This window comes from Amblyomma americanum, chromosome 3 (genome assembly GCF_052857255.1).
Source record: "Amblyomma americanum isolate KBUSLIRL-KWMA chromosome 3, ASM5285725v1, whole genome shotgun sequence".
Lineage (NCBI taxonomy): Eukaryota > Metazoa > Arthropoda > Arachnida > Ixodida > Ixodidae > Amblyomma > Amblyomma americanum.
The window spans coordinates 143,096,392-143,109,897 of NC_135499.1; the positions used below are offsets into that span (position 1 = coordinate 143,096,392).

A 13,506-nucleotide genomic window follows, 5' to 3' on the forward strand; every position below is an offset into this window, starting at 1 on the left:
TTCCATCTGATCATTTATTGACACTGATGCAAGTATACAGACACGTTTATTCATCACGTCGTCTAACCTGTGGCCGCGCTTCGGCCACCTGATGTCGGTATTTAAGTTGGATGGCGTCATGAGTGAATGTTTGTATAAACTTGCATCAATGTCAATAAATGATCAGTTGCAAGTGAGCCCTTTTGTTGTCTACGTTTCTCCCTGTCCTCGTTTCTGTGCTTTCGTGCGTGGTCTGAACAAATAGTGCATGTTCAAAATTATTTAAAATCAACCGTATACGTTCTGAAATTCGAATAAGGCCCGGCGTAGCGGCTGTTTCAAAACGCCCTGTATCGATGCCGCACAGTGTGCTGCAACGATCAGTGCGGAATGAATTCTTCTGCGCTGGGACATGGTCTATTCGTTTGGCGCCTTTCAAAATGCTCATACGTTGCCTATAAGAATACTTTGCGGCAGGGCTCCGGCAGGTTCAGTAAACCCTGCCTATATGCCTGATCTTGGAGCCATGACTCAAACATGGCTCTCGCCCCTCTCGTCTGCTGAAAGGTGGCGCTGTTTACTGGCGGTCGCTGCTACCAAATCGTTGTTTCCGATGCGTATAACACGGAAATCATAGAGGTAACATACTCCTTTCGAGTTGCGTCCCCGTCGTAGATCGATGACAATTTTTTTAGATCGATGACAACGTCTTTTGACAACTATAACTTCATAAGTTGTAGCGAATATTCGTAACAATATTGAATTCGTATTCCAGTCGGTTTTATCAACGCCATTCATATTCGATTTAGCTTTGAAAAAGTGCTGTTTGCACGCGTCTAGCAATAACTGTTAAAATGTGCGCATTCGTTTAGTTGTGTGCTGATTTAGAAACACCTCACGCGCGTATGGCATTGAATCGCTTACATGCTTTTTTTTGGTGCAACGGGAGCAACTAATTTTCGGGTAATTCTACGACTTGCCTAATTGAAATAGGCATGATCTCTCTTTCTAGGGGAACGCTTCTATCGGCTGGTTTTAGTTGCTTAATTATTTCCTAGTCTAAGCGTAGATGGCGTTGATTTTCTCTCTAGTTTCAAGTGGCCGTCCAGTGCTAATACTTTCGTTATTTTACTGCGAGTAAAACGAACCTATTCGAAATTGTGCGAGCTGTTACTAGCAACGCACGGAAACCTGCGGTGTTTGGACATAGAAGCACCAGTGTTGACAGCCGTTTCATCGCTGGCCCTCCTCTGTTTAACCTCTCCAACGTGTTTCGAGATTGTGAGCTGTTTTTCTTGAACGCGGTTCGTTTTCTTCCTGCAGCTCCTTCAATGAGTGTTGCCCTTCCGCTTCAGCGTATTCGCTTGCGATTTGCTTTCTTCGACAAAAGTTTTCATCATGATGCCGCTTTTTATTATTTCCAGCATAGTGCAGTAGCTCAGTTTTTGCATTAAGCGTTTTGGCTTCTGTCTATTATCCTCCGCTTTTCTTCGCTCACGCAGTTGTTTTTGCGATTCGGCGTTTTTATTCGCTGCTGTGCAACTGCACTTTCGGTACCCGCGTTCCCCCCCCCCCCCCCCCCTTTTTTTTTTTGGCGTGGGCAAAGCGGGAGTGATATTCTTACGCCATCCAACATGGCGTTGTTGCAACGCATAGGAAAAAAATGCGGCGAGTCCTTTTCAACTTCCCGTTTAGCTTTTTTTTTTTCTAGCGGTGACATCCTCTCGTGCCCTTTCTCACCACATTTGTTTCGATCGGCGCTCTCGCTCTCTAAAAGGAGGAGCGCCCTTGATTGGTCGCCTAGCGTTCCGCCCTCGTTGCTTAGCGACAGCCAACCACGTTTGCGAGTCGCCTTTTTGTTTGTTTAGAAATCTGGCTGTGGTTGCGTTGCCGAGCTCTGCTCCCTGGCTCTCTCCTCCTGCATCCTCTCTCCCGCTCTCAGCTCGGGCTCTTGTTCCTATTTCTTTCGCTGCCTTTGCTTTTGGTACTGCCGTGAGAACATTTATTTCTTGACGAGCGCTTCTCCGCCGGGTATTCTTGGCGGCGCTAACATTCTTACGCCTTGTTGGCGTTTTATTTTTTTTTTCTTCTTTGCAGTATTGGGCGCTCTTTTGTTCTTCTATCGATGCTTGCTGTTTTTACGTACTTTTTTCGAGCCGTCCAAGCAAAGAAAGGAAAGGAGAAGATGGAACGTAAAAACTTGGGTGCTTGCCAACCGCGGCTCCTTTTTCGTAGTATATATAAGTGCTTTTTAGTTATTTAGCATTTTGCTTAGTTCAGCGCTTTCTTTTGTTTGTCTCGCGCTCTGCTCCTAGCAAGACAGCGTCATCTTTCTTTTACTCTCCGGCGCGTCTGCATTGTGAATACCTACTACCTCGCAGCAGTATGTAGGGAGGCGGCGGGTTTTGTGGGTACTGCATACACGTCCATGCATATATGCAGCGAGCAAACTCACCCTCGGCTCTCGTGACAGATCCGTGGTCTTCAGCAGCCAGCCTCTGGTCGAGAGGCAAACGCAACAAAAAATATATATATGCATACAGGCACACAAACCCCTGCATACAGAATGTGTCCACGAGAGGAAAAGAAGAAAAGAATCTTTGCCCTGAACTAGAAAACTACCGCCCTCGCTCAGACGTTAACTCACACGTACCGTTGCCAACCGCATAACCTCCTCCCCTGGTTTTTTCTTTTCTTCCAAATCTGGTGACTTCGAGAACTCGGCGAAGAGAGCGAGGCGATCCGAGCCCCGTGGCAAAGAAATGCTAGTGTGAGAGTGCGAGAAAAAAACTCCGACCCTATGTAGTGGTGGTGGTCTTGAAACGTGTGCAGTATGCAGGAAAAAAGAATGCAGGGTGTACAGTGTCTTGGCTTAGGGCGACTGAAGCGTGCTGGAAGGCAGGGTACAGATCGCCCAGTGAGCCAGATCGTGTGAGTGAGTTGTCGCGAGAATTTCGTTTCGTGTTGGACGAGTAAGCGTGTTCAAATAATTTATATCAAGTGCTTTATGAACGCTGGAGATTCGCGCGGTGCAATGTTGAGGGGCAGACTGACGATTGTGGACAGTGCAAATAGTGAAATAAAAAAAAAACAGGTCGAGTCGCAGTAAGTGAGACGAACGGTTGCAAATGGATAAAACGCCTTAATCTGGAATTTGACGCGTTGAGGTACCTGAGCCTTACTTCTTTCATTTCCGTATCCCACGTTACTTAATTCTGCTATTATAGAAGTAAAACAATAAAAATACACACGCATGCGTTGTGGTTTCTCTCCTGGGGCGCCCTAGATATCCGCCCCATGTGCTTGTGCCGGGCAGAGCGCACGCTCTGTGCATTTTGACGAGGCTTTTCGACGGCAGACACGCCTCCGCCGTTTTGGTTGCGTGGACTTTTTTTTTTATTTCTGCGCTAATCTGTTCTGCCGGCGGTGGGCACGGGACCTGCGTGGTTTGGTGACCGGCGGGCCGGAAACTCTGGTGTTTCCTTTTTTTCTTCTTTTTTTTCTTCCGCTCTTTTGCCTCCATTCCGGCACGCCGCGGCTTGAGCGGGCTCCTTACTTTACCCTCCCCCTTCTCTCTCTCTCTCTCTCTCTCTCTCTCTCTCTCTCTCCCGCTACCTTCCGGTTTGGTTTCAGCTATCCCACTTCCGGTTCATCCCGATACTTCCGATGGCGACCCGCGTCATCTTTCCTTCCTTCCGTCCTTTCATCCTGTCTCCCTCCCCAAACTCGCTCATTACTTTTTTTTTTTATTTTGCGACTGTTTGGCTGTAATTCTTTCTTCTTGACTTTTCAGTTTTTTTATCCTGCCTGCTTTTTGTTGCTAAAAGCTTTTGCGTGACTGGAACCTTTCCAAGCTTATTCCCTCTCTCTATTATTCTTCGCATATGCGTCTGCACTGACGGTCGGCCCGCCTGACTGGTCTACCCTGCTCCCTTCCCGGCCACCAGAATTAGCTCCTTTTTGCAGCTTCATGAATAACTAACGGCTTTTATATCAAATTTGCCTTCATCATATCGTACGCAGTGCACGTTCTTCTGGTTCTAATTTGCAAGTGTTCTATTTTTAGATGTATGAGAAGGCAACCACTTGTGAAACTGTACAAGCCATTGGGTGTGCAGTTTGATGGGGTGCCTAGACTGTCCAAAACAACGCCATTATTTTCGGCTGTCCCATGGCTTTTATGTCGCAGTGCTTGAGAACTTTGTGTCGTTGCTATTAAAGTATGTCATATTCTGGGCGTTTGACTAAGCTTGTATTTAACCCGCCAGTTCAAAAAGAAGGACCCGGGGTTAAGAGCTAACTGGGTCAGGACTTAGTTTTTAGGCTCCTTAAGAAATTTGCTGCGTCAGATTCCTGGGAGGTTGCGTTCTTCAGCCACGTGACGATTGCAGGAACGTCAGGGATGTGTGGGTTCGGAACAGCCTGGACTTCTTCAAAGTCCCAGACACTGACCGCTGGTTAAGATTTTTGTGCCGTATATGTGTGTGTGTATGCGTCTCTGTCGCCTTGTGGAACTTGAGCGGGCAAGGCTTTGTGCTACTCGGCGGACACCTGCGTTGGCCGTGTCTTGATGAAAAGAAAGTGCGCTGTCGGCTATTCACATTGAAATAGTTCTCTTGTAAATGCGAAGCGGTTCAGTGATAGAGAAAGCAAGTCTGCTATCGTAGCCCTTAGTAACTCTTATTTGTCCGTTGAAATCATGTTTTGAACAGCACTGAGAAGTTCATCTAAAGACCACGGGTGTAGTTACAATTGGCTAGCCTCCTGGTTTTGTACCAATCAGTGTTCGGATTTTCAGCGCGTGTCCGCGGATGATTCACGTATTCCACTGCCTGAGGCTGGAAATCGCTATCTTCTTCGTCGGTTCTTAAAGTGACGCACAAGAAGGACTATGAAAGGAAATAAGTTATAGCATGGTCACTCTGACTGCCTTACGCGTGAGAGTCGTCCGCCAGTGCTAATTTTTTTTTTTTTTTGCGTCCACAGGCACAGAGCAGTGGCCGGCTGTTCTACCCCATTGCACTTTATTCTGTTCAAATCGAACCGCTATTTCCTGCTGTACTACGCTTATTAAGGTCTAGTTATAAGAGTGCACTGGAGCGCGTGACATGAGTTGGTGCTTTCCACGCAGTTGCCTACCCATGTCAGAGTTCATCGCTGTTGAACTTTGTGAACAGCTGCATACTACTCCTCCTGCCCGCTTTCTTTCCTTTTTTTTCCATCTCACTAATCGGGAGTCAATGGATGCAAGCTGCTTTCAGCACTCGTCCCGAAAGCGAAAATTCGCACTCCTGAACGCGCCGTGCGCTTAGTGTGCCAGTCGGGCGAGCGCACCCGGCTACGCTGTTCGGGTGAGCTCCGAGGGCAGGCAGCTTAAGGCAGCCGAGCGTAGGCGCCGAGTCGAGGGATGGGGCCGTGCGAGCTCTCCCCGCCCCATCTGAGCTGCACTCGGAGAACACTGGGGCGAGGCTGCGCCCGCAGGAAGAAAGAAGAGCAGCTACTTTCGGGTGCGCTGTGACTGTGGCGACGACCGTCCCCGGACGGCGAAAGGGAGGCGAAGGCGCAGCAGCCCGATCCAGCATTCCCCCTCTGTCACCCTCTCCTCTTCGGGACGAGTGGGTTCGGTTTGCTGCACCGGGCTGCGTAACCGCCTTTTGAGGGCCCGTTGTTTAAAAGGAGGCATGAGGTGTAAAGGTGGCGGCAGGCCTCAACCCTCGAGGGTGAGGTGATAGTGGAGGAGCAAGAGGACCGGTCGGGGAAGGGGGAAGGTGGGGAGAAAACGTCGCTAATGGGCCGCGCTGAGAGTGTGTGTGTGTGTCCTCTCGAAAGTGACGTCACCGCCCTGAGTGCTTGCCGGTGCGTGGAGAGGAGTGCCTTAAGAGGGGCTCGCGTCGACGCGATGGTTCTGCTCCTGGGTTGAGCTGTCCGCTTCCCTCCCCCACTCCTCTTTTTTTCCCTTTTCTCGCCCCTCTCCCACTGCGAGGCGTCTAGCGCGGACTCTTGCTGGTGGTTTTTTGCTGAGGTGGTTCTCTCAGGCTTTTCATCCGGACTTTTCTTACTTGCAGCGCCCCGAGCGCTCCTCTTCACCAGCCACATTTTGCTATAACTGCGTCGGCCTCACTATTTTTCTTTTGTTTCTTTCACCCTCTTGTCTCTTGCTCAGCACCTCCCGGAAAGCGCGCTCACGTACGACTCGTCTTGTCTGTTCCTGCTTGCTGTCTGTTTTTTTTTTCTTTGTGCCGACGAAAGCCTCGTCGTGGGCTTTGTCTTACTTCTTCTGGACTTTCAGGAATGGGTCTTGTAGAATAATATCCGCTCTGTTTGTGTGCGCCCACGTCGCGTACACGTGTGGGTGCTTCTTATATCCTGCGTGTAATCTTGTCTGTTGCCAAACAAGCCTTCTCGTGTTGTTTGGAGCTGCTTCGCGAGTTTTCGCTCTTGTGTGGGCGGTGTTTACGATAGGGTTTAAGTTGAAGGGCTTTTAGGTTACTAGGCGTTTTCAGCCGTCTACTTTACGCCCCCATTTGCTGGCGCCGCGAGGCCCATCCCGCTTGACAGTTGCAAGTTCGTCTACGCGCAAGCGGCGAGTCTGTGTCTTTTGCGGGTCACAGGATCTTCGTCTCTGCTACATTTATCCGATCGGGATGTTCGGTGTCTGCCCTTTAGCTGATCGTTATCTGCCGTCAAGGTATAATATTTCATGGTCTATGGGGTTTAACGTCCCAAAGCGACTCGGCTATGAGTGATGCTGTAGTGAAGGGCTCCGGAAATTTCGACCACTTGGGGTTCTTTAAGTGCACTGACATCGCAAAGTTATACGGGCCTCTAGCATTTGGCCTCCATCGAAATGCGACTGCTGCGGCCGGGCACGAACCCGCGGCTTTCGGGTCAGCAACCGGGCGCCATAACCACAGAACCACCGCGATGGTGGCCAGGGTGTGATATGTATGCTTTTTCTATGACTTATCTAAGTATATGGCTGCCCTTTATCAAGGGCTAAGCATTATTTATCCGTACACCGAAATTAGTTTCTCTCTCTGGTAGCTTCTATTATTTTTTTCGTTTGTTTTTTTATTTGTGTCAAAAGACGACTTGCCTTGGGACGCGGATCCCCGGCGTTTTTATGCACAATGCTTTAGCGATTGGCGATTTTTCGGAACATGATGGCGCGGACACCCGTCCCATATAGACCTCCTCGATGAACGCTTCCTTGGCTTCGCCACATTGCTCCCTAGATTGTTGTGTGTACCATGTGCAAGCGCAGTAGAAGCGGTGGCACAAGCTCTCTCCACCTGTCCGCAAAAGTCCAAATAGCAGGTGTTTGACATCTCTGTGTACAGGATGAAAACGTCACTAGAGACTGCCCAGGCTCAGGTTCCTCGCACGGTAGGAGGCTCGTGCGTGACGACACTGTACCCTGGCAGGCACCATAATGTTCGGGAGGTCGCAACTAAAAGCTCCAACTGAGGCAGTCCACAGCGCGCTAGGCATCCAGTCGTAAATCGCTTCCATGTGCGAGATGCTTCGCGCAGTCTGACCCTGCTGTGCCCACGCTAACTGTCGATCCTGCGTTCGACAAAATAAATGGAACAGTCTGTAGGTAGGTAACAATTGCTTCACGTCGCCACGCGAGACGCGATACGTTTTTGATCGTTTGAAATCGCGATGTGCTCTGTAAATTTCTGATTCCGGGTGATGTTGCATCGCTCATCGGTTCTCGCTTATGTCGCTTTATCTAGGACGTTTTTTCCGTAATAGTGGAGCCTGATGTGTGAATGTGACCCTTTTACTCTTTGTTCGCAGCGTTTTACTTTTGTTCGCAGAGCTGGGCTATTTCGAGGCACATTTTCGCCCAGCACACTGTTGCGGCAGTCGCCCGGTTTGTCCATACGTGAAAACAGACATACGCGTTTGGCCCGTTTCGCATGCTGCGAGTAGGACGAAAATATTCGGTCAAGTCGGTGACACCGTTGTGCGATTTTTCGGTCGGTGCTTTCACATGCAACGCGTACCCAGCGAATTCGGTCGCAGGGACACGCAAGGTTGCTTGATGCTCGCATAGGCAACCCATAACCAAAGGCGATAGAAACGCTACACAGAATGTGGTGATTGTGTTATGACCGGCGCACTTTTAGATGCAACGCAATATTTCGTACGTCTAGATTGGAATAAACAGTTCTGCTTCCGCCGTGGCAAGAGCTCCCACGTGACCCAACGTCGCGCGCAGTCTCGGCGCTCCCCATTGGTCAGTCGCAGCCCGAACACCCCGACTTTGCGAGCGATTTCCAACCGGGCGAAACCCGATCTCAAGCATTCTGCGACTAGATCGGCGGTGCTCCCCGGTCGCAGACCGACGGAATTCGCAGTGTCGCAAGCAGAAATCATCGCACACACGTGAAACGGGTCTTACGCGCTAACATTTGCACGTTACGGACTGGTCTGACGCTCTGCACATGCTAGGCGAGCATCTGTGCCAAGAGCAGCGCTTCTCACGTCTGTTGGGCACCGCCTAAATAGTTCCAAACTTAACCAGAAGTAAGAGCAGCAGCAGTGGCGCGTGCAACGCCGTTCTGTCATCCTTCGAACTTCAAATGAATGCACTTATACGCGCGCGTTCGCTGCCCCCAGCCTCTGGTTCTCTCTCTCTCTGCTCCGCATCCTCCTCTCCCACGCGTTACGCTCCCCTCGCCGTAGCGGGAGTGCATTTAACGGGCTCTCCGTGGGAAGGCTGGGCGGGCTACTCACGCGGCGGGCGACTCGCGCGTGTTGCGAAGCCTTCTGTGCTCCTGCGGCGCGGGTCGTCGCGTTTTCTGTGACGGATTGGAGGCGGCGGCGCGCTCCCCATTTTTTTCCATCCTCCCCCTCCGAGCGCGTTTGTATCGCGACGGGGGGGGGGGGGGGGGGGGGGGGGGGGGTCCGACAGAGCAGAGCGCGGCCTTCAGCCTCCGCAGGCGCGCGCTGCTACCCGCCGCCTAATGCACTTTGGCTTTCCGCCTCCGCACGCGTCCCAGCGGAGTTATGAATCTAATTAGGGCACGCGGGGCAAGAAACACGCACGCACTCTACCGCGCGCTCCCTCCGACTTAGCGCGTGCGGGGAGGAGGGGGAGCACAGACAACAGCGGTGCTGCCGCCGTCGCCGCTACTACCTCCGGTTTTTTAACGCCGCCTTTCATCCGGCCGCTGCTGCCATTAGGCGCCGCGCGCCGCTGGCGCGGACCCGAGCTCTGCGGCCCCGGTTCGGCGGCCGGCAGCCCCCCCTCCCCTCCCCCCCCCCCCTTCATGGCGTACCCGTCGGCTTGTCGTCGCAAGCTTTTTCCTGCGGCCGCTGCTCCCTCTCTCTCTCTCTCCCCCGGTGCGTATGTGTCGGCCTCCTGCCTGTCTCTCTTCCTCCGATCCTGTGGCCGGACGTGGCCGGCGCGACGCTGGCGTACTCTCGCGTCTCGGCGCCGCGTGCCGCCGTGAGTTATCTCCCTCCACGTGGCCGCCGCCGCCGCGGCTGTTTTCCTTGCGTCACGCGGCCACGATGGAGCGCGGGGAGTGCCCGGCTATCCCTGCTTTTCGCCTTGTGCGTGTGTGTGTGTTTTTTGGGGGAGCTCGCGAGCAGATGGTGGCCTGAGACGGCCGCTTCTCTGCCCGCTACACGGTTCTCGCGAAGGTGTTCTGGGCGCGGCCGCGGGCTGATTGTTCGCTGCGGTTGAAGCGAATGCCTTTTTTTTTTGTCCCTTATCCTATATCTTTCTCTATGCTACCGGAATATTGAACACAGTACTCGTGCAGCGAGTACTTCTGCTGGAAGTCGATCGTAAGTGTGCCAGTGCGCACAGCCATGTTGCTCGTGTTGGAGATGGCATATGATGCACTGACATCGCACAGCACACGGGCCTCTAGAATTTCCCCTTCATCGAAATTCGACCGCCGCGGTCAAAAATCGGGCCTGTATACTGTGCGATGTCAGTGCACTTTAAAGAACCCCAAGCGGTCCAAATTTCCGGAGCCCTTCACTACGGCGTCCCTCATAGCCTGAGTCGCTTTGGGACGTTGAACCCCCATATACCATAACTGATATATGATGCCTCAGCCAGTTGGTGGCTCTTAGCGTGCACGTTGGGCTTACACGGCAATAGTCTTTAACTGTTGCAGTTTAAGAAGGCCGTATCCCTTCTGCTTCGGTGAGCGTCGTTTATGGCCCGTTTTAAGATTTTCCCCATACGATTGCCACATTTTTTTAAAGGCCACTTGTATAAGTGGTTTTACTCGGCTCCTTCATTCTTGCTTCATCACTATTTGGAGTGTACGTGTACTATCGCGATCAAAATATTACGGGACGCGTGTCCAAAGAAAAAAGCTCATTGAAGCTCTATCTCGCTAGCCAGACACGTAGCATAGTCACCAGCGGAAAGAGCATGCACGTCCCTTCATATCTTGGCACATATCAGGTGACTGGATTACGTTACCGAGCCGAAATAAAAAAACATTTCCGCATACTCGCGTCCCGTTAACTTCTGATCGCGATAGTACATGTACGGCCAAAATATTACGGAGTACGTTTTGGTGTTTTAAATTTTCTCACCCGGTCACTGGATAAGATGTGGTGGTTTCTTGGGTCCATGCGCAAGCTGACTAGCGGCATATTTATAAACTATTTCCTAATTTTCGTTAGGTAATGCGCGACGAGAGTACCATCGCCGAAGCGTGTTCGGTAATATTATGAAGAGTGGCAGTGTAGGCTAGTTGGTTCATCACGGGAAAAACCAAAGCAGCGCAAACAAAAAGACGACGACAAAGAAAGAAAGCCAAAGACACGCGCTTTCTTTCTCTGTCCTCCTCGTTTGTTGGCGCTGCTTAGGTTTCTCCGGTAATATTAGAGAGGTTTAGCGTAGCGGGACAGCCGTCCGGCAAATACGGCAACGCGTTGCCGTTGCTACCGCTGCCAGGCTTGCCTAGCCAACGTTTGCCGTGCGGTAGAAGTTGCCGTATTTACCGTACAGTACGGCTAAAGCTCTCTATTATGGCCAGGACTGTACACGCAGCATGTGAGGAAACTCTTTTGAATACCTTGTTTCCCGCGAGAACTAGTCACAGTTATGCCTTGCAATTATTTTGGGGTAAATAATTGTCGATCGCATGTTCTACCTTCCATATTGCTAGTGCTTGTGCCAAGGTTTTTGTAATCTTTTCGCTCTTCGTTTTCTTTTTTCCTTTGTTCCCCTCCCCACGTGTTGGATAGCCTACTGAGCATCGCCTGGTTAACCTCCCTGCCTTCCCGTTCTTCTTTTCTCTCTCTCTCTCTCTTTTGCTCTTTTTATTTTTTCATTTGCGCCGTGTCTAATATTTGTCTTCACTCCTTCGCCCCCTTTTCTTATATATTCTCAGGAGACGGCGATGACTGGTTCTCCCTCGAGACCCGCTTTCCGAAGAGCAAGTGGACGGCAGCAAAAGCTTTCTTCTCCGAACCTGACGCGTCTACTCCGTAGTCAACTGAAGAACAGTTGCCAGATCTCCTGTTCTGTCAGCAGTTGCTATAATTGTCTGGGATGTTTACATTCAATGTAGTTTACCTGTGGCCTACCAACACCGGAGGCGTACAGATATGAGGGTCTCAGCAAATCGCTCTATCTGGCGAGTGCGCCGGCTTGGTGGCCAAGCCAGGATTTCTGGATACTTTTCTTTCTGGGTTTGGGACACGCGAACTTAAGTAACGTGGCTGCCATTCATACTTTAAGTGTAGTGAGACAGAAAACTGTCGTTTCCCTTTCTCGACAGTGATGAGCCCGGTAAAAATGATGATCGAATTATATCGCTTCGTTTGTATTCCATCACGTGCTACTTGGCACGATATGGCCTCTGCACTTTCTTGAATTTGCAGCCACGATACTGGAAGGTTTATTTGTGCTGTACAAGAACACGGGACCCCGCCAGGTTGTGCTTATTGATCATGACATACTTGAAACTGTGGTACTGGCTAGCGCTTGTTATTCGTTTGTTTCTTTGAAATTGCATAAAAACACCGAGGGCCCGTGAGAAACTTTACACGCTGTTTTGTTACACTATTTTTTCTACTTTTAACATTAAGTTGTTGACGGGTTCATTGTTTTGATGTATGAGGATACTTACAGTATACTTTGTTTTGAATTTTTTATCGCCCTGTATTTCATTGAATTGCAGCTAGAGAACGTAATGAGCTCGCGCTCATATTTTTCCCGCGTTTAGGTGCGTGATATTTATTTTGTTATTTATGGACTTTGTCGAGGTGTCCAATTATGCTCGCTCATAATGCGGGCATGCCTTTTGTCTCACACGGCAAATGAACACGCCCCGTAGTGATGCAGAACGCTATCGCAAGCAGTCATTTTTCTCGACCTGCGCGCTCTCACTTTAAAGAGCAAATAGCCAGGAGAAACTTCGAGCCTGGGTGCTGTCACCGTGTCGTTTGTTAACTACGTGCACGTGCTCAGACTTTCATAATTCAACAGTTTCGCTTATCCGTGACCTTTCTAGGTTGTTGGCGTGACGTGGTTGAAGTCTTGCCCGACTGCACGTGTTCGTTGCCGGTTTTAAGGCGCGCTAATCCCAGCTGCATCTGATTGCAGCTGTAATAACGGGCTGTGTCATGTTATGACGTGATGCTCTGAGTGCACAGTACTCGTATGTTGCCGCATTTGGTAATCGAAGTTTATGTCCCCGTGAGTTGGCTTTTGTGCGGTAACGGTGGATATGTGGAAAAGCCAAATTCGGAATGAAACCGCGCAGTGAGACATGCGAACGTTTCAATGAATTGGGGTTTGTGGTGTCTGTCTTTCGATTAGTACTCAGATATATCCTCTATGAGTTGGCTGTTCTGCTGGAAAGATGTGTATGCGTGGAGTGAACGTGGAATGAGAGCGCCCTGATAGACATGGGAACGTTTTGATGAACTAGATTTTGTTGCACATTTTGTCCAATTTGGACGCCGGTGTATACTCTCTGTGGGTTGGCTTTTTTGCATCAAGGGTGTATATGTGGAAAAGCCGAACGTGGAATGAAAAAACTTAGACGTGCGAATGTTTACATGAACCGGATTTCGTTGTATATCTTTTCTGATTTGTACCCATTCGCCTGCCCTGGTCTCTTCGAGTCACTTGCCTTATAATGCACACGACATCAGTGTCCTAGATTAGAGCGTATGATTTCATCTTGCTCCAATAAATTGATGTATTCCTGTATACTGCATACATTTTTTTTTTTCAGTGGTTGTTTTCTTGTGCGTTCGTGCACTCGTTATGTTGAATTAGAAGGCGTGTCTGGTTCTGTGTGCGTGCGTTACGCTTCGTGGGTCCTGCGCAGTGTTTTTTTACCGTAGATCTTCCTGCGTAAGAAGCTACTTTCTCTGCAAGCATGCTAGCGTATTTGCAGTCGCCTCCGCGGAATAGCGGTACGCGCAAGACGGTGGCACTCGTCCTGACAGCTACGCACTGCGGACGGCGGCATACCGCCTTCTTATCCTTGCGCTGTTTATTTCCAGTGTATCTCCATCTTTCTTTCCTTT

At 50.2% G+C, this 13,506-nt stretch overlaps 1 protein-coding gene across 4 annotated transcripts in view; it reads left to right on the forward strand.

Annotated features, from left to right (window-relative positions):
• ssp3 (SCAPER domain-containing protein short spindle 3) overlaps positions 1-13,183 on the forward strand; it is a 107,103-nt gene extending 93,920 nt beyond the window's left edge. For 2 of the 4 annotated variants that reach the window (XR_013313334.1, XR_013313335.1), the window contains 2 exons: positions 11,355-11,862; positions 11,901-13,183. Coding sequence is in view for 2 of the 4 variants with exons in the window: in XM_077658108.1 (XP_077514234.1) it covers positions 11,355-11,455 (101 nt within the window). In the remaining 2 variants the exon portion in view is untranslated. Of the gene's footprint in view, positions 1-11,354 lie in introns of all 4 variants that reach the window. The other 2 variants (XM_077658108.1, XM_077658109.1) reach the window with 1 other exon arrangement.
• The last annotated feature ends 323 nt before the right edge of the window (positions 13,184-13,506 follow it).